At 42.2% G+C, this 21432-nt stretch overlaps 1 protein-coding gene across 1 annotated transcript in view; it reads right to left on the reverse strand.

The window, feature by feature from the left end:
• Positions 1–21432, reverse strand: part of ANK3 (ankyrin 3) — an 889892-nt gene that overhangs the window by 252012 nt on the left and 616448 nt on the right. The window contains 2 exon segments of the mRNA XM_030203110.1: positions 10375–10473; positions 17096–17194. Of these exon segments, the coding sequence (XP_030058970.1) occupies positions 10375–10473; positions 17096–17194 (198 nt within the window).

Raw genomic sequence — 21432 nt, forward strand, 5'->3', positions numbered from 1 at the left:
TTGCTGGCAGGGATACCGAGCTCCGCCAGCCAAATAAATGGACTGCTGCTGCTCCCTGCTGCTTGTTTCTGGCACTGAGCAGCATGCCGGTACTTCTTGCACAAGTTTGCATTCATTCAGCACCTCCAATCATTTTGAAAAGTTGGCTCCTCTGATTGTGTTAATTATTCTACAGAGGATTGCATTTTTTTTTAGTTGCACAGCATTTAGCTAGTTTATCTTTTTATTGTGAATGCTGTAGGGGTCCTTTTACCAAATAGTGGTAAAAGGTGGCTTGCGGTGGCATCAGTGCACGGGCTTGCCACGTGTCTAGGTCACCTTTTATCGCCATCAGTAAAAAGGCCTTTTTTCAGGAGAATTGGTAAATGGCCATATGATAAGCAAAATATTGCAAAATGACCTTACAGCTGGAGCCTTTACTGCCTCCTATTTAGGAGGCGATAAGGGCTTCGGACCTAACCCGGCAGTAACCGGGCAGCATGTGGCACTGCCCAATTTCTGCTGAGCACACCCCCGGTGCTAGAAAATCACAACATATTTTCTAGCACCAGAAGTGACAAGCAGTAAAGGCAGGACTACTGCTGGTCTCCTGGGCAAAACTGGTGGTACACCTGATTTGCAGCGCGCCAAGCCCATGCTAGCCCTTCTGCTCTTTAGTAAAAGGGCCCTATAGTGACTGATTTGCCCCTGCTTCCAGGAAGAACCAATGGGATAGCCTGGCAACAGTGCCTGTACACCGTCATGCATAGGGCCCTGGGATAATTTCTCAACTCAAATCTTCTGTTCCCTGGGTCGGTGGGAGACAGTGCTTATAGCCCCTTGGGGTAGGGGAGGAGGTTTTAGTAGTGTTGAAGAGTGACACCTAACCTCAGGGAGCAGAGTTTACCAGGATCTGGAGGGAGCCATGACCTGTAGCCCTGAAAAAGGACTACCATTTCAAAACTTGGGCCAGGAAAGGGTAGGGAGATTTAAAATGAGGGAGGAACTACATTTTTGAATGAAGGCTCATGGCACTGTAGCCCAAGAAAAGCAAATGCTGATTGAGCTGGAAGTCCAAATGAGCATGAAAAAATTTCCAGGTCATAAAATATAAAAAAATAATCATCCTTCTAACAAAAGATATAAATGGGGCACATTAGAAATATGCATTCGTTAATATGCTTTAAAAAATGAAGCACATGCAAAATTGATTTTGTAGTAGAGATGGGCTGCCATTTAAAATTACATAGGAAATCTCAGTGTCCTATCCTATGTCATTCCATGTTGTTACCAAATGAAAACAAGCAGAATATACACATTTCATGTTTTGTTGCTCAATGACTATAGTACACATTATTTGGAAATTAGTTTTACACTATGTGGGAAAAAGGCCACACTTGTTCCTGATAGTGGAAATCATTGCACATGTGTGAACCATGGTGCATGCACAAACTAGTGAGCAAAAGAACACTTAGAAGTGTGTGCCCTCAGGCTGAAAGTGCACCCTCTTTCCATATAGCATGCATTGTTTAGAAAGAATGCACATGATTATTGGAAACTGACAAAACAACAAAATGGCCAGATAAAAATGAATACAATGAAACTTCTGTACTTTGATGGTACCATCCTCTCTTCTGTCAGAAATATTGTAGGCTCTTATTTTAAGTGCTAATGGGACAAAACAGCTCTGAAATATAAAACACTCAAAACTCCTTGGGGATCTCTAATTCTGGAGAGGATGTGCTTGCTGTCCTCTCCAAGAGTACAAACAGTCAGTAGATGAAAATGACCAAACCTTCTGTCCCTGGATTGGTAGATGAAGGATGCACTTGGGAGACTGTCCTTTCCTCTCACAGCACTGATTCCTTAGATGTACAGCAGGGTAACAGGGTCCTCTCAGTGCCTTTTATTTTTATCCCACAGTAGAATCTCACTTATCTGACGCTCTGGATTATCCAACATACCTTGGTGACGTCACAGTATTGTCACTGAGATGTGTGTGGGTTTCTCTTTCTCTTTCCCAACATCATCACTTTTAGTTAAAAGGCAGCACTGCCAATTATGATTTTTGGGCACATTAAGTTTTAAACTCTTTTTTAATGCTTCCTCTATTGAAACATAAGAATGTAAGCATTGCCATACCGGGACAGACCGAAGGTTCATCAAGCCCAGTATCCTGTTTCCAGAAGTGGCCAATCCAGGTCACAAGTACCTGGCAAGATTCCAAAACAGTAAAACAGATTTTATGCTGCTTATCTTAGAAATAAGTAGTGAGTTTTCCCAAGTCCATCTTAATAATGGCTTATGGAGTTTTCTTTCAGGGAGTTATCCAAACTTTTTAAAAACCTTGCTAAGCTAACTGCTTTTACCACTTTCTCTGACAACGAATTCCAGAGTTTAATCACTCGTTGAGTGAAGAAATATTTTCTCCGTTTTAAATTTACTACTTAGTAGCTTCATTGCATTCCCCCTATTCCTTGTATTTTTAGAAAGTGTAAACCAGCGATTCACATTTACCTGTTCCACTCCACTCAGCATTTTATAGATCTCTTTCATATCTTCCCTCAACCGTCATTTCTCCAAGTTGAAGAGCTCTAGCAGCTTTAGCCTTTCTTCATAGGGAACTCATCCCATCCCCTTTATTGTTTTCATCGCCCTTCTCTGTACCTTTTCTAATTCTACTATATCTTTTTTGAGATGTGGTGACCAGAATTGCACACAGTATTTGAGGTGCGGTCACACAATGGAGCGATAAAAAGGCATTATAACATTCTCACTTTTATTTTCCATTTCTTTCCTAATAATTCCTAACATACTGTTTGCTTTCTTATCTTCTGTTGCATGCTGAATAGAGGGTTTTAATGTACCATCAACAATGACACCTAGATCCTTTTTCTGGGAAGTGACTCCCTAATGTGGAACCTTGCATCACGCAGCTATAGTTTGGATTCCTCTTTCTTACATGTATTACTTTGCACTTGTTCACATTAAATGTCATCTGCCATTTGGATATCCAATCACCCAGTCTTTTAAGATCCTCTTGCAATTTTTCCCAATCCTCTTGCAATTTAACAACTTTGAATAACTTTGTGAAATCAGCAAATTTAATTACCTCACTAGTTATTCCCATCTCTAGATCATTTATAAATACGTTAAAAAGCAGTGGTCCCAGACTAAATCCATGTTGGCTTTGTCTCATTAATCCATGCCTATGTATATACTCAGTAATTTTGTTGTTTATAATAGTCTCTACCATTTTGCCTGGCACTGACGTCAGGCTCACTGGTTCACCTCTGGAACCCTTTTTAAAAACTGGCGTTATATTGGCCACCTTCCAGTCTTCTGGTACTATGCTTGATTTTAAACAGGCATTCAATATACTTCTATTTTATGCTTCATCCGCCTTTTCTGTATCTGACCTTTTGGTTATACAACAATCTGTCGGTCCCATTTACATCGGATAATCGAGACTCTACTGTAGCTACCTCCTCTCTTGGTTCCACTGGCTCCTCTATTGCAATGATATGTCTCTCCTCACAGACTTCCCCAGATCTACATAATCTTCCTTCCTTTGTCACCTTGTTGCTGGATGAAGCCTTGTCAGCTTGTGGGTGAATGCTATCTTCTAGAGGTGGCTGAGTTGGTCACATCAGATGTAGCACCCTGAGCAGTACAGTTAGACCATATAGGTGACCTCAGTCCCTCCTGATCCCTGGACTCGTGGTGGAAAGAAAATTAGAAAGGAGACTCCCCCTGCCTTGTCAGTGATAAGAAATTCCACCCTTCATTACATCACACTGCTAGTTGGATTTACTTTAGAAGTATGGATTCCAGAATATGTTTCTTGGTAGAAGGAGAGCAGAACTCTGAGGCACCTACTAAAATTTAGGGCTCTTTTACTAAATAATGTTAAGCGCTGGCACACGCTTAACGCAAAACAGGTTAAAGCGTTATGCAGTAATATGCCTGTCAGAGTGCACTAATCATGTGGGGGGTTTTTTGGTCATTTTTTTTCAGGAGGAGGCATGCCATGAATGGGGAAGTGTTATCTAGCTAGCACATTTGCAATAGTCTGTGCTAACTGGATAACACAGAACGAACATGAGAGCACTTATTTCTTAAATAGGAGGTGGTATGGTATCCCACACTAACGTTTTACTGGTACTGCATGCTAATACGACCATTAGCATGTGATCGGAAAAAAAATATTTGAAAAAACCCCTAATTTATGCCACATTGAATCTGGGCTTAGCATGTGGGAAAGTCCCGTGTTAAGACAAATGAAGCCCAGACTGTAGTGCCCTTTTTCAAGAGGGCCCTTAATGAGCATTAACATATGAATTAACATACATAAAGTCGATTTGCATGCATTAAAAAGCTGTAACATATATTAAAAATTCTTTATTAATAAAGCCCCCCATTTACAAAGCCACCACTTTGAATGGGCTACGTTGGTATTGCCGCACAGCTTTGTAAACAGGGGCAAAACATATTTTTAAAAAACCCAAAAAGTACAAAAATAGGCCAACTGAACCGAATACAAGTGGAAATTTAATTTCCTTTTAGATCACTGGAGCATGTTTTAACGCACATATGAGGTAATGTGTATGTTGCCATATTTTTCTTCTTTGTTTTGTGATTAGCTTCTATGCAAGTTGTGCCTTTATTGAAGTAAAATAAGAATTATTCCGTGATTGATGTTGTACCTGAACTTCCCAGATCACATTGATGTAACTGCTGAGATAAGGACGATCACAAAACCTCCTGTATATCATTCACTGGACAGTAATCAAGTCAGTACAATTTACCATCTATTTCATTCTTGATATACTGCATATCATAAAATAGAATATCTAGGCGGTTTACATTAAAATGGGCGATAAGTAAAAGGGAAAATGACAATTAACAACTTAAGACAAAATCACATATAGGAAACAAAAGGGAGATACGGAAGGAGAAACCCAAGTTATAATTCCTGTTACTGAAGGATGTAGGCAGGGCTGGCGTTGAGGGGGGGCAAACAGGGCAGCAGCCCTGGACTCCACAGCTCCAGGGGGGGGCCCACGGTCCAGGCATCTCTCCCCCTTCTTTCCACCACAGTCTGTCCTCCTCCTCCCTTCCCGATCTTCTTTTAAAATTCCCTTCTCAGATTCTCAGAGTCGCCCCAGTGTGGCAGCCATTCCCCTCTCTGCTGCGATCCGCCCCCCCTGGGACACAATTGCCCGTTTCTGCCTGAATGGATCGTGGCAGAGAGGAAAACCTTTGGGACAACCAGAGGCAGCTTGAGAGGATGGCTACCATGCTGGGGCCCCTCTGAGAAGGGAAATAAAAATTGTAAAGAAAACCGCAAGGTAAGGGGAAGGGAGGGAGACGGACTGTGGTAGGCAGAAGGGGAAGAGATACGCAGACCGCATAGTAGCAGTGCAGGTGGGGAGATTGGGGGGAGGAGGATCAGAAATCATGGGCCCCCTCCTTAATTTATGCCCTGGGCCCCACCATGTCTAAAACTGGCCCTGGATATAGGAGAGAAAAGGAAGGGTAAATATGAAAGGTAGGGTTTGAATAAGGTAACTGTAGGATGTGTGCTTGGATTGAGAAGAACTTGAAGTGCCTTCATGAATTTTATCACTGAGGGTTATCGATATGCCTGAGTAAGAAGATACGTTTTTAATGCTTTCTTAAATTTTAATTATGAGGGTTCTGTTCTGAGAGTGAGATTATTCCAGATAGATTGGGCAAAAACACTAAAGCATAAGTTCTTACTTAATACTGTAGCAAGTTTTAAATTATTGAAAAACTCAAAAAACACTAAGATGGAGTCAGCAGTCCAGCAGCGAGAGGGGTACTATCCAGTCTTTTGCATTGAGTGTCACATGTATGATTATCTCCCAGTTGGTGAGATGTCATATGTTTGCGCCCGATGCAAAGAGCTCCTACCTCTTAGAGAACGTGTCCGTTCTCTTGAGGCTAGAGTAGCAGACTTGGTGGAGCTGAGGGAGACAGAGAGGTACATAGAGGAGACCTACAGGGATGTTGTAGAGAAGTCCCACCTCCAGTCTAGTAGCCCTTGTGCTACCTTGGAGGAGGGAGGTCTCCTAGAAGGAGAGCATCACCCTGGTGAAGTAGGAAGTACTCCTGTAGCCAGGACCTGCCCACTAGGGGATGTACTATCCTCTCGCACCGAGGATATGTCTCCAAGTGCTGCCCGGGAGGGAAAGGTTAGGACAGCTGTTGTAGTTGGTGATTCAATCATTAGGCATATAGATAGCTGGGTGGCTGGTGGACGTGAGGATCACCTGGTGACTTGCCTGCCTGGTGCGAAGGTGGTGGACCTCACACGTCACCTAGATAGGATTCTAGATAGTGCTGGGGAGGAGTCCGCTGTCTTGGTACATGTGGGTACCAATGACATAGGAAAATGTGGGAGAGAGGTTCTGGAAGCCAAATTTAGGCTCTTAAGTAGAAAGCTCAAATCCAGATCCTCTAGGGTAGCATTTTCTGAAATGCTACCTCTTCCACGCGCAGGGCCCAAGAGACAGGCAGAGCTCCAGAGTCTCAATGCGTGGATGAGATGATGGTGCAGGGAGGAGGGTTTTAGATTTGTTAGGAACTGGGCAACATTCTGGGGAAGGGAGAGCCTATTCCGAAAGGATGGGCTCCACCTTAACCAGGGTAGGACCAGGCTGCTGGCGTCGGCATTTAAAAAGGAGATAGAGCAGCTTTTAAACTAGAAATGGGGGGAAGGCCGACAGTTGCTCAAAAGCGCATGGTTCGGGAAAAGGTATCTTGCAAAGATACCTCACAAACAGGGAAGATAGGGTTTCTGGATAGTGAGGTTGCACAACAGACCGTGGTAGGCCAGGTGCCCTTAAATACAACTAAAGATCAGACAAAAGATGGCAAATCAATAGTGTCAGGTACTAATCATCATGCAAATAGGAACAAAAAACATACTCTGAAATGTCTATACGCAAATGCTAAGAGTCTAAGAAATAAGATGGGAGAGTTGGAATATATTGCACTAAATGAAAAATTGGATATAATAGGCATTACTGAGACCTGGTGGAAGGAGGATAACCAGTGGGACACTGTCATACCGGGGTACAAAGTATATCGTACTGATAGGGTGGACCGGACTGGTGGAGGGGTAGCACTGTATATTAACGAGAGCCTTGACTCAGATAGATTACAAATTCATTGAATCATTGTGGGTTGAAATTCCATGAATAAAAGGGAAAAAAACGGTGATAGGAGTGTACTACCGTCTGCCTCGCCAGGACGAGCAGGTAGACGTAGAAATGATAAAAGAAATCAGAGACGCGAACAAAATGGGCAATGTGATAATAATGGGTGACTTCAATTATCCAAATATAGACTGGGTAAATGTAACATCGGGACGCGCTACAGAGGTACAATTCCTTGATGAAATCAAGGACAGCTTTATGGAGCAGCTGGTGCAGGAGCCGACGAGAGAAGGAAAAATTCTAGACTTGGTCCTTAGTGGAGCGCATGATCTGGTGAGGGACATTATGGTACTGGGGCCGCTTGATAACAGTGATCATAATATGATCAGTTTTGATATCGACCTTGAAGTAACTGTACATAGAAAGTCAAATACGTTAGTGTTTAACTTTAAAAAAGGAGACTATAATAAAATGAGAAGAACGGTAAAAAAAAAACTTAGGGGGGCAACTGAGAGAGTAAAAACTGTACAACAGGCGTGGACGCTGTTCAAAAACACCATCCTCGTGGCCCAGGCCATATATATTCTGCGAATTAGAAAAGAAAGACGGAAGTCCAAAAGACAGCCGGCCTGGTTGAAAAGTGAGGTGAAGGAAGCTATTAGGGCTAAAAGAAACACCTTCAGAAAATGGAAGAAGGAACCATCTGAAAATAACAAGAAGCAGCATAAGGAGTGTCAATGCAAATGCAAGGCGCAGATAAACAAGGCCAAGAGGGATTACGAAAAAAAGATAGCATTAGAGGCAAAAAAACATAGTAAAAATTTTTTTCGGTATATTAAAAGCAGGAAGCCGGCAAAAGAATCGGTTGGGCCGCTGGATGACCGAGGGGTAAAAGGGGCGATCAAGGAAGACAAAGACATAGCGGAGAGACTGAATGAATTCTTTGCTTCGGTCTTCACCAAGGAAGATTTGGGTGGGATACCGGTGTCGGAAATGGTATTTCAAGCGGACGAGTTGGAGAAACTTACTGACTTCACGGTAAACCTGGAGGACGTAATGGGGCAGTTCAGCAAACTGAAGAGTAGCAAATCTTCTGGACCGGATGGTATTCATCCTAGAGTACTGATAGAACTGAAAAATGAGCTTGCGGAGCTACTGCTAGTGATATGCAACTTATCCTTAAAATTGAGCGTGGTACTGGAAGATTGGAGGGTGGCCAATGTAACAACGATTTTTTAAAAAGGCTCCGGGGGAGATCTGGGAAATTATAGACCAGTGAGTCTGACGTCAGTGCCGGGGAAAATGGTAGAGGCTTTATTAAAAACAAAATTACAGAGCACATCCGAGGACATGGATTACTGAGACCGAGTCAGCACGGCTTTTGTGTGGGGAAATCTTGCCTGACCAATTTACTTCAATTCTTTGAAGGAGTAAACAAACATGTGGACAAAGGGGAACCGGTTGATATTGTGTATCTGGATTTCCAAAAGGCGTTTGACAAGGTACCTCATGAAAGGCTACAGAGGAAATTGGAGGGTCATGGGATAGGAGGAAATGTCCTATTGTGGATTAAAAACTAGTTGAAGGATAGGAAACAGAGAGTGGGGTTAAATGGGCAGTATTCACAATGGAGAAGGGTAGTTAGTGGGGTTCCTCAGGGGTCTGTGCTAGGACCGCTGCTTTTTAATATATTTATAAATGATTTAGAGATGGGAGTAACTAGCGAGGTAATTAAATTTGCTGATGACACAAAGTTATTCAAAGTCATTAAATCGCGGGAGGATTGCGAAAAATTACAAAAGAAACTTACGAGACTGGGCGTCTAAATGACAGATGACATTTAATGTGAGCAAGTGCAAAGTGATGCATATGGGAAAGAGGAACCCAAATTATAGCCATGTCATGTAAGGTTCCACATTAGGAGTCACAGACCAAGAAAGGGATCTTAGGTGTTGTCGTTGATGATACGCTGAAACCTTCTGCTCAGTGTGCTGCTGCGGCTAGGAAAGCGAATAGAATGTTGGGTATTATTAGGAAAGGTATGGAAAACAGGTGTGAGGATGTTATAATGACGTTGTATCGCTCCATGGTGCGACCGCACCTTGAGTATTGTGTTCAATTCTGGTCGCCGCATCTCAAGAAAGATATAGTAGAATTGGAAAAGGTGCAGAGAAGGGCGACGAAAATGATAGCGGGGATGGAACGACTTCCCTATGAAGAAAGATTAAGGAGGCTAGGGCTATTAAGCTTGGAGAAGAGACGGCTGAGGGGAGACATGATAGAGGTATATAAAATAATGAGTGGAACAGGTAGATGTGAAGCGTCTGTTCACGCTTTCCAAAAATACTAGGACTAGGGGGCATGCGATGAAACTGCAGTGTAGTAAATTTAAAACAAATCGTAGAAAATTTTTCTTCACCCAACGTATAATTAAACTCTGGAATTCGTTGCCGGAGAAAGTGGTGAAGGCGGTTAGCTTAGCAGAGTTTAAAAAGGGGTTGGACGGTTTCCTAAAGGTCAAGTCCATAAACCGCTACTAAATGGACTTGGGAAAAATCCACAATTCCAGGAATAACATGTATATAATGTTTGTACGTTTGGGAAGCTTGCCAGGTGCCCTTGGCCTGGATTGGCCGCTGTCGTGGACAGGATGCTGGGCTCGATGGACCCTTGGTCTTTTCCCAGTATGGCATTACTTATGTACTTATGAATTGTATCTAACCACATGTGACAACGTGAAGGGACCCCAAGGAGATGTTGATTTCAAGACCTTAGTCATACAATAAGTAGTCTCACAGCTTGAAAAGAATTTGGGTTTCTCCTGGACCACTGCAACTGCTAGAATTCTGGGGCCTATTCAGATTCATTTTCTATGGCTTTTCATTTGAATGAAGCACAATTCAGACCCTCTGAATTGCTGTTGGCCCAAATCTACAGTGCATTTTCCCCAGAGACATAAATCAGGAATAAAGAAAACCTTTTAATAAACTTGGCCCCATATCTTCTGATAACTCCCTTTAAAAGGTGACCCCACAGGGTTCCAAAAAGGGAGGTCCACTGCTGTAATATCAGTTGAATTTCAGCCCAACATGTTTGTGTGCAAAAATCAGGTACACCCCTTGCAGTAGGAACATTTGTCCAAGATTTCTTTACTCTGTGATTTAGACAAAGCTTTTGTTTCAGGCTAGAAACACAAATAAAGCCAACTCACGACATTTGTGGTATTAGGTGATGCTCCATGATGCGTCAGCTGTGACACAATATTCACATGTCCCATAAAGGCAGCAACATGGATTGGAGTTAAGCCAGACTGCAAAAAAAAAAAAAAAAAACATCACATGGAGATTTTTATATGTGCATCCCTACAGAAAATTGACTAGTTTTATAAACCAAATGCACTACTGACAGCTTTCTTGGCAGTCTCATCACTTTTTCATCCTCGATAAGTGACCCCTGAACAGGACTCAAATATACAGACCAGAGCTCCTTTATAAAGCATTTTCATGCATGTACAGAAAATGATTATTATAAAATTGAGCAGCTGAACAAGTACACACTTATATATGCCATACAAAGAATGTGCTCTTTTCCACAATTCATTCATAGGTGTTTTTGGGAGCGGCGTTTGGGCACATCTAGGGTAGTGCTACAACATACACATATACTTTATAAAATGCACACAAGCTGTGCACTGCGCACATACACACAGATTTAGGGGTCCTTTTACTAAGGTGCACTATAAAAATGGCCTACTGTAGTGTAGGCTCGTGTTTTGGGCGCACGCAGATCCATTTTTCAACGTGCCTGCAAAAAATGCTTTTAAAAATTTTTTGCTGAAAATGGATGCACGCGTCCATTTTGGGTCTGAGACCTTACCACCAGTCATTGACTTAGCAGTAAAGTCGCACACAGTAACTGGGCGGTAATGACCTACATGCGTCAAATGCCACTTGGTGCGCGTAGCGGACATGCGCCTGAAAATAAAAATTCTTTTTCAGACACACATATCGGACTCATGTCAAAAATGAAATTACCGCAAGAGACACGCGGTAGCCGGGCGGTAACTCCAAATTGGAATGCGTTGGGTGCACATAGACGCTTATGCGGCTTAGTAAAAGGGGCCCCTTGGGGTCCTCAGACCAGGGATCCTATTTAAAAAGAAACATGGGCACCTATATTACCTTCATGAACTAGGTATCTTTTTGGACATTTTTATAGGTAACTTGTTAAAAATTATCCACTGTGAGGTAAATTCAAGAAATAGAACTGAAAATTTAGGTTCCGTGAAGATGCGCACCGAGTGCGAATTCTATAATGGTGTCTGAAGAGTTTGTTGATCCTATGTAATTGTAGAACTGTTGTTCAAAGTTTATTGGTACTGTGTTTTGACTACTGCAATGGTTTGCTGCTGGGAATTTCAAAATCTCAACTAAAAGTCTTACAGATTGCACAAAATTCAATAGCAAGAGTTTTAGTTAGTTACAATAGGTATAAACATATATCACCTGTCTTGAAAAGCCTGCATTGGCTTCCTATAGAGTACCATATAAAGTTTAAGATCTCATACCTGGTGTTCATGATTTTAACAGGTCAGGTATCAATTATCGATTATACCGATTTGGCCGGGTTTAGGAGAAGGCCGGCCATTTCCCGATTTGTGTCGGAAGATGGCCGGCCTTCTCCTTCGAAAATAAGCAGGATAGGCACCTAGGCATCTTTATAAAATAGGCCAACAGAAAGCACTTTCTGGCCCTATTAACGTAGGTGCCTTGTTATAAAATTAACCTCCTTTCCTCCCCCCAAAAGCCTCACCCTCTCTTGCACACAGAAACACGGCCTTTCCATGTCTTTCTCACACATACAAACACATTTTTGGAAATTCAAGCTCACTGTTGTTTAATTACCCCTCTATAGACCCCCGTGGGATCCTTCCACACGGAGGTGTACAGAGGGTTTGTTCTTCTAAGATCTTTTTAACCACCTCCCTGAATTCCTGTGAGACCCCTTCCCATGGGTATCGCTGTTGGGGAGGCATCAGAAGGCTCAGTTCAAATCTTATTCCCATGACCACAGCTTTCTGTCTCTTTGGATCTAAATGAATCTTTGGCTATTTATGTTCAGTGAGAAATCTTACTTGTGTGTGTGTGTGTGTTAGTTTGCAAAACAGATAGAAGATAGAGAATAAATTGAAGCAAGGACAGAAACAGTGTAGTTAAAGAAATAGTCTTTTTATTCTTACCAAATCAGACTTTAATCTGATACATTCATCAGACGAATTCTAGGTTCAACTGGCCAGGGCTTTGCTGCTTCCGAGGCGTTGGGGAGAAGTTCCAAAGAATCCTTGGAAGAGCCCTGTTTATATAGAATTTGGTGCCCATACAAGTCTATGGAGAGGGATTTTTTTTCTCTAATCTTGCTTAATCTATGAGTCATGCCCTCCGGTCAGGTGCCCCTCTTTCCGTTTTAGCTATTGCAAGTTATTGTGCAATTTCCTTTTTTGTAAACACTTTGTTCTTATGAAGATATCTAAATATGGATATATCAATTTCATAACATCTTGTGATCTGGGTGCCAACTTATTAAAGACAGACTCCGTGTTATGAACCAAACTTCTTATCATTTCTGTCTTTAATTTCTACATCATGTGTGTTACACTCAATTTGGAAGTAGCACCAGGTTTCATTAGAACTCACCAAGCAGTCCTTGCTCTTGCAGGCTCTCTGCTATAAGGCCATCATCTTGTTATCAGGCCTAGTCAGTGCTTTTCAGCTGTTTAAAGCTATGTAGCTTGGCCCACCACTATTCCAGTGGATAGGTCTCAAAGTAGAACACATATTAACCTGCAGGAAAAGCAAGTCCTTGCTCAGCCAGTCATAGATTTTTAAACCTAGCTGGTATTTTTACAGCCTGAGTCCTAAAATCTGGCCTTCCACCCTTCCGGTGGGCATCCAGTGAGGGCCTCTTGCTGTACTATAATTATACATTCCCCACTTGTCACCCCCTCTGAGGAGGGGTGACACAAAGCTCGTCAAGCTTGTCATCATCCATTCCAGAAGGTGGCAAGCTATCAAACTAGAGGGGGAGTTTTGGTCTTAAAAATTGCTAGAAGGTATGGTGCAAGACAGGAAACTTCATTCTTAGGTGCTATATTTTTGGGCATATGGAATTCCCTTTATATTACCCCACCCCTTGGGCTTAATCCTGATGTCATCTCTCTTGAGGTTTTATGAATGGGACAAATCCATGAGTTCATCTACAAAATCCCATGAAGTATAGGTATGCGGGTACTAGCAATTTCAGGTGGATCATACTAATAAACACTTTCAGGTCTTTCTATGGCGTCTATTATATCTGTTGCATAGCGCATGGAGAGATAATCTAATGTATCTATCTCAGTGGTCCTCGGAAGGAATAGTGGTTTTGATTAAGCATTGTTATGGTGGCTCAACAAATATATGGTTAGTACTCAGATTGCAGGCTGTTTTAGGTTGTAGGTATTCAGAATCCTTAAACAGGTCGGAATTCCTGGACCTTACTATTACTCATCATTGGCATCCAATCATGAGCACTAAAAAGTGGATAGCAAGTATGTGGTTGCCTTATACAGCAAAAAAAATGGTCAATCCTAAGAAAATTTATATTAACAAAGGTCATGCATGGATCATGGATCTTGACATATGCATAATGACCTGGAAGTATGGGAAGCATTTTATATATCCGCTACCCCACTTGGAGCTCAGTCAAACCTACAGAAAGACATGCAGCTTAAGTAAGCCTACACCAAAGTTAAACAATTGCATAACTGGTTGATACTAACAGGGTTTACACCTACATTATGATATCATAGTCAGTAATGTACTATAATTATACACTGTAAAGAATGTCTTTGAAAATTCTGAGTATTCCATAGAGCAAACCTTTCTAATCTTTTCACCTCCATTACTTTTGGTAAAAATAATCTGACAAGATTACTAGATCCAAACATCTGGTGCAGTGAACACTGCATAACCCAGGAAAGCATAATTATCTGGCCCATATAAAGGTTAATAAAGCACCAAGTCCAGATGAAATTCATCCAAGGGTATTACAGAAAATGACAAAAGCGACTGCATGACTGGCTTACTTAATGCTTCAGTAATCAAATAGGGCAAAGCAGAGTCCTCAGATTTAGAGACGGTACATTCAGTTCTTGTACTCCAAAAGTACCAAATTAGAAGCAAGAGAGTAACATAAATTGCAGAGAAAATTCTGAACACCATAAAGGAAAAGATGGGTTGGCACATAAAATTGAGGGAGGTAATGGTTAAGAGAGAAAGGCAACACAAAATGAAAAAGGGGGTGAGGTTTTCCAGGATGGCTTAGCTGAAAAAGCCACTTAGCTTCAACCTGTGAGCTCCAGGGTAGAATGAAATGCCTGACCCCTGCAAGAGTCCATTGAAACAGCAACATGTGTGTCTAATCAGTGATCATAGATAACGAGAGCCAGGCAGATACACCCTTGTTCCTACAGTAGTCCTCGATGGATCTGCCCTGTGTTTTCTGCAACTCAGCTCTTCCCTATTCATCTTTGAGCCTTGTTCTTGCTCCATGTCACGTCTGTGGCCGTGACCACCCTCAGACTCACCTTGTTCCTGGGGGTCAGCTTCCTAGCTGGCTCCTGTTTCTTCTGTCTGTCCTTTCTTAGCTAGCTCTGGCTCCCTGTGCTGGCTGCATCCAGCAGCATGACACTAATTGCCTCACTATACTGCACCTGTGGTTGTTGCCTGGGTTAGCTCTCTCTCTCTCTCTCTCTCTGTGCTGGTTGCTTCCAGCATGACTCTAATTGCTTCACTACATTACACCTGGGTGTGGGAAGCCTCTCTGTGTTTCACTGTGCTTTCTGCCTGTTCCTTGGTTTGTGCCTGAACAGCCTCCATAGTTTCTTAGAGATTGCTGCAGCTGCGCCTCTGGTATTGAAGGGCTTTATTAAGCACTTAGAGACTGCAGCCTTTGCATTGTCTAAGGTCCCTGGTATGTTAGAGTGTTCTGTGCACTGCTACATTGTCCAGTTCAGTGTGAGTTCTAGCTTGTTACTAGTTAGCTTGGGCACAGCTTTGCTTGTTAGCCTGTGTACAGCTTTACTAGTTTTCCTGTGTTTGCTTAGTGTGAGTTCCTAGCGTATGACTAGTTAGCTTGGGCACAGCTTTGCTTGTTAGCCTGTGTACAGCTTTACTAGTTCTCCTGTGTTTGCTTAGTGTGAGTTTCTAGCGTATGACTGGTTAGCTTGGGCATAGCTTTCCTGTTAGCTTGTTTACAGCTTACTAGTCTTCTTGTGTTTAGCTTTCTGGTTTTCCTGTGTGTGTTTTCTTTTGCTTCTGGAGCTTCAGCCCTAGTTCTGTCTGTTGCCAGTACTCCTTGTTACTGGAGCTCAAGCCATAGTCTTGCTCCTTGACCTGACCACTGCTTGTACCCAGATATTCTCTGCTTGCTCCTTGACCTGACCATTGCCTGAATCTGACTACTCTCTGCCTGCTGTCTGACCCGACTACTGCCTGGACCCGGATATTCTCTGCCTGCGGTCAGACCTGACTATTGCCGGAACCCGGACATTCCCTGCCTGCCTGCCTCTAGTTGCCTGGGGGTACTTCTGTATCCTGACTCCTGTTGTTCCTGCCTGCTAGTTCCAGTTCCGGTTTTCCTGTAAGCCCTGCCGGCCACCCGAACCTGAGGGCTCAACCCTCGGGGAACGGTGGCTAAACGTAGGTGAAGCCTAGATCCAGTGTGTTCCTGTCCAGCGGGTTCCGGTCCCATGGGTTCCAGTCCAGTGGGCTCCGTTCCAGTGTGTACCAGTCCAGTGGGCTCCACTCCAGTGTGTACCAGTCCAGTGGGTTCCAGTCTAGTGCGCACCTGTCCGGTGCATTCCAGTCCTGTGTATTCCTGTGCAGCACTCCAGTCCGGGGTTCCAGTCCAGTCTTGCCTCTTCTCTACCTTGAAGGTGACCTTGCCTGCCACTGCCGCTCCATGGTAGTGGTCCAAGGACTCACAAACCCAGTGCTCCCGGGGAAGAAGCCTGACAGTATGCCAAGGTCCTCGAGAACGCGACACTCCAAGCCTAGTTTCTGCTCTATATCCAGTTTCTGCAGTATGCCTAGTTTGGGTTTCATGGCTGGTTTCTGCTTGTTTTCTGCACTGCTCCTCCCTGCTCTAGGCCTAGCTCCTTCACCTATGGTCATAGCCAGAGAAGGTCCTGACAAAGGGAAAGAAAGAGCTGTTCTATGACAAAGGCTAATTAGGAATGTACTTTGAATGGATGGGAGACAGAGTGGAGGGAGGAAGGCACTGGGAACGTAAATCCTTTTCTGTTCTAGGGAAGTTAAGCTCAACAATAACCTAAGACAATTTACTTTATGGCACTTTAAACAATCTAATAACTAAATTTGATTTTTAAGGACACAAATTACGTTTCAATCAATAAACTCATAATTTCTCTTCTGTTTCAAACTAAATCACTAAGGGCTTCTTTTACGTAGCTGTGCTACTGATTCCTATGGGCTTCCTCTCATTTGCCGTGCGGGAATAAGTAGTGCAGCTTTGTAAAAGAAGCCCTAAATTTCCTAGCAAAACAATGTTCTTTTACCCACAGAGTGTTTGTCTGCTCTTAGTACTCTGCAGAAAAAGAAATTACAACAGTCTTCCAAGTTGTAGATTTTATCTTTTCTGCTCTAATGCATCTCAATCTTTCAACAGAAAATTAAATGAAATCTGTCAGACTAACATCAATGAAGGTTCTGTCCCAATTGATAGCATTTAAGGTAAAAGGGATCCCATTTTGTTAAGATGCAGAGTGGTTAAATAATGCAGTGTGACAAGTTCCATTGGGAATATAAACCTGATTGTTCAACATGGCCATGTTTAAAAACAGCAGAAGTTTATGCAAGAAGATAAGGTCTTACTTCTGTAACTGCTTGAATAGAGGCTCCATGTTTCAGCAGGAGTTCCATGACCTTTATACGGTTCTTCTTGCAGGCAATATGAAGAGGTGTAAAACCATTCTGTTAAGAAAAGGAATATTTTAATGCTGACAATCTTCTATCTACACATACTGAATCTCTGTCCCAAATCAATTTGCACATCATTGTTCAGAATTAATAGAAACTACCAGATGGAATTAAAACCAATTCTAATTCCATGAAACACATGATTTTTTGTCATAATTTGATTGTATTGTGAAACAGTTCTGTAACTGGGTGCCCGCATTTATGCTCCTTGAGCATGTAAATGTACAAATTACTAGCACTTACATGCATAAACACAAACCCGTGCAAGTGCCAGCATAGTGCCTAGTGCTATCTGTAATAATGTGTGCAAGTGGCACAGGAAGGAATTCAATAAATGGTGCTGAACTTTCAGTGCCGAAAAAACTGAGCACTAAGCACTATTCTATATAGGAAGTGCACTCTTTATAGAATAGAATATTGCACAGATCCGGTGCCTAAGTTTTTGGCATTGTACTTACACCTGCTAAAAGCAGGTGTAAATGCTGGCACCCAACTTAGTCATGCTTTGGGTGAATTCTGTAAATCCATGCACAACATTTTGGATCGCCCCTTGCCGTGCCCCCTTTTCAGATATGTGTGATTGAAGTTAAGCACTGTGCTTTATAAATAGCACGCAGACAGATGCATACGCACATTTTTAAGACTTCCAATTAATGTCAATAATTAGTGGTTAGAACCCAATTATTAATGTTTCCGAACACTTTAATTTATTTGCATGTGCATCGCTGATCTGCGCACACAGTTGGGCACAGAAATTTGGATACAATGGGCTAGATTCTATATATCACGCCTAAAAAAATCGTCACTGAAAAAAAGGTACTTAGGTGTATTCTTTAAACCGTGCCTACATTTAGGCATGGTTTATAGAATATGCCTAAATATAGGCGTACTTTATAAAATACATCCAACAGCCGTTTTCTACGACCATATTTAGTCGTCGCCACTTATGCCAATGAAAACCTGGTGTAAATGCTGATGCCTAAATTACGCTCAGAACACGCATATTCTATAACAGTGCACACAAATTCTAGGAATGCCTATGACCAGCCCACGACTCGCCCATGGCCATACCCTCATTTCAGATCCATGTCTTAGAATTTACACACATCACTTTCTAGAATATACTTAGACATTTGTGCGCATAAATTCTAATTAATGCCAATTAGTGTCAATAATTGCTTATTAAGTTCAATTTTTGGCGCTGATTGTTTTGCTAAGCTAATTAAGTTGTATGCGCAAATCCAGAATACGCCCAGATTTGCAAGTGACTCAAGTCACACTATACAGAATCTGGGGGAATATACAGAATCCAGGGGACAGCTCATAAATGCAAGGGGGTGGGCATATGGGCAGGGGCTCACAGTTACACACGTAAGTTACATGTTACTGTAAGTTAAATGTATCCCTGCCACAATTATGTGCCTGCAGTTACGCTAGGCCTATGACTAGTATTCTAAAATGGAATCTGGGTGCCATAATGCCATAATAGAGTAGGTCCTCACTGCATAGCACTGGGACACCTAAACAGAGGTGCCCATTATAGAATTGCCCCCTATTAGTGGAAACCGATGGAGTCTTATATTATGGAATGCTTGTACTATGGATCCAATTCAAACACTATGAACTCATCAGGGTAATTTATAAAGTATTCTTTATGTGTAAAGTATGGTTTACACTTGGAAAATGACTATTCTATATGCACATATAAGTAGTCATGTTGACATCAACATGCATGCTTATGTGATCTGCACATAGGCATTCCCAGGGCACAGCTTGGGAGAAGCACGGGCAAGGTTATGATGTATGCATCTACTTACTGAAATACACTTGTAGGCAAGCCAAAGAGTAGGGTAGGAATGTTCCATAGATCACAAGGGTGATGAAATCATTCTTGTATATGATGTTTATTGAAGATATATCAAAATAACTTGACACAGCAGCCATGTTTTGGCGCATAAGTGCCTGCGCCTCAGGGGTTGTGCAGATAAATTAGGCATGCAGAGGATAAAATGGTATTCCAAAGAAAGCTATATGTTGAACTGGTCTTGTTGGTCTCAAGCGAAATAGATTCTCAATAATGAGAAGCATTTGGTGTATCTTCAATAAACATTGTATACAAGAATCATTCTGTCTCCCTCATGTTCTTTGGAAGTGTCATTCCTACCCTACTCTTTGGTTTGTCTCTTTGCTGTTCCTTCACTTTCTGTGGCTCTTCCTCTTACACTTGTAGGCCCAAACATATACACCTGCCTTGGAGAGTGTAAATTTGTGTATGAGAATTTGTGCACTGTTTGCGGTTGGTTATTCTAGTACAATGTTTTGTAATGGTGTACAGGTGCCAATGCTCCCTTATTAAATAGGCACATTTTTTGAGAATCTTTATAGACACCCTGCTATAGGATACCGTGGGGGTAATGCTGAAAACCTCTGCACAAAGTTATACTTGATCGTAGGCAGGGAGGTGTGTGTCTATATGGTGGCAAAATTGGTGCATATGCACATATTTTATGAAATACCAGTACTATCCTGGCTTTCCCAAACACTACAGTTTTCATCATGCAAGAGCAATCATAAAAATATTCAGAAAATTGTAGATCCCTGTGCATTTATCTCCAGAAAAGCAGAATCACACAGTCTAGTTGCACACATGTAGGTGTACAGCTAAAGAACAGCAGTATAGTTTATTACTTTTATAGTTTATTAAAATTTGCTATACTGCCCAACTTACTCATAAATCTAAATTTAAAATTATAAATTTCTCAATTAAAGGTCATGGGTTTGATATACCGCCATTCTGTATACAAAGAAAGCAGGTGCTTTCTCTGTCCCTAGTGGGCTCAGTCTAATGGCCCTATTTACTATGCTGTGCTAAGGGCGTGCTAGCCTTTCTAGCCTGCACTAAAAACGCTAGCGTGCTATAATAAACAGGGCTCTAAGTTTTTGTACTTGGGGCAATGGAGGGTTAAAGGGTCCTTTTAATAAGCTACAATAAGCGCTAGATTGAACTTCTTGCTTCTTAAAATGGTTTACTGCAGGATATGCTCAGGCATCCTATGATAACTTCCTAATCTGCGTGCATGACACGCATGCTATAAATGGAGAGTGGGCGTTTCTGCGCTAATCAGCGCAGCTAAATTACTGCATGCTAACTGATCATCGCAGGATTACCATGTGAGCCCTTACCACCTACAAAATAGGGTTTGGTAAGTGCTACTGTGGTAATTTATTTTTAATGGCAACAATAGCACATGCTACAAAATAAATGAGGAAAAAGAATTTATTTAAAGTAGACTATTTGCAATTAAACTTTATTGGGGAGGTTTTTTTTTTTTGCCAATGATGAAGACCTTCTCTTTCAGCGGTTAGCTGGGAGCTTCTTGAAGCTTTTTCCTACCTGTTTATTATCAACCGATATAATTTCATTGCTTAGCAACATATACAAAGAATATTTTGTTTCATGTATAACATTAGCACATGGCCTTTAATGCAAAAAAAAAACAAAATGGAAAAAATCAGCCATTGTACTGCTGTGGTAAAAATGGTCTTACTGCACAGGAAAAACCTGTGGACGGGCACACTAAGGCCACTTTATACTGCAGATTAGTAAAAGGACCCCTAAGTGACTTGTCCAGGGTCATGAGGTGCTGCAGTGGGAATCGAACTCTGTTCCCCAGGTCCTCAGCCCAGGGTCGCCAAGGGGGGAGGGAGCAAAATTCCCCGGGCCTGGCGACAGCAAGCTTCTTCTTGCTACCTGCTTCTGTCCTCCCCTGCTTCTATGTACTGGGAGTCAGGACCCGGATGATTGCATTGGGTAAGGGGGCGGGCGGGAGCAGCGGTGCGAGTGGGGAGGCAGCGCGAGTGGGGGGGGGGGGGGGGGGGGGGGGGAGGGTAGCTTGCACCAGTCTGGTTCTGCCCCAGACTCGGCTATGTCTCTTGGCGGCCCAGCCTGAGCCCACTGCACTAACCATCAAGCTACTCTTCTTTAAACATATGTGTTTTCCTTAACTTTTAGTTCAGCACTTTATCATTCTTTAACTCCTCACAAATGTTTGTATAATATTACACAGTATAACTAATATTTACATATAATCCCCATGATTGCCTACTACAGTGTTTAATGGTTGCAGTTTCCCTTTCTCAAGACAAACACTGACTCTCAAGGGCAAATATTTCCCTAGCTCTAGTTGAAACAGCTTGACTATGCCAAGGCACCAGAGAAAAACCCTTGACAT

Source organism: Microcaecilia unicolor, chromosome 5, assembly GCF_901765095.1.
Source record: "Microcaecilia unicolor chromosome 5, aMicUni1.1, whole genome shotgun sequence".
NCBI lineage: Eukaryota > Metazoa > Chordata > Amphibia > Gymnophiona > Siphonopidae > Microcaecilia > Microcaecilia unicolor.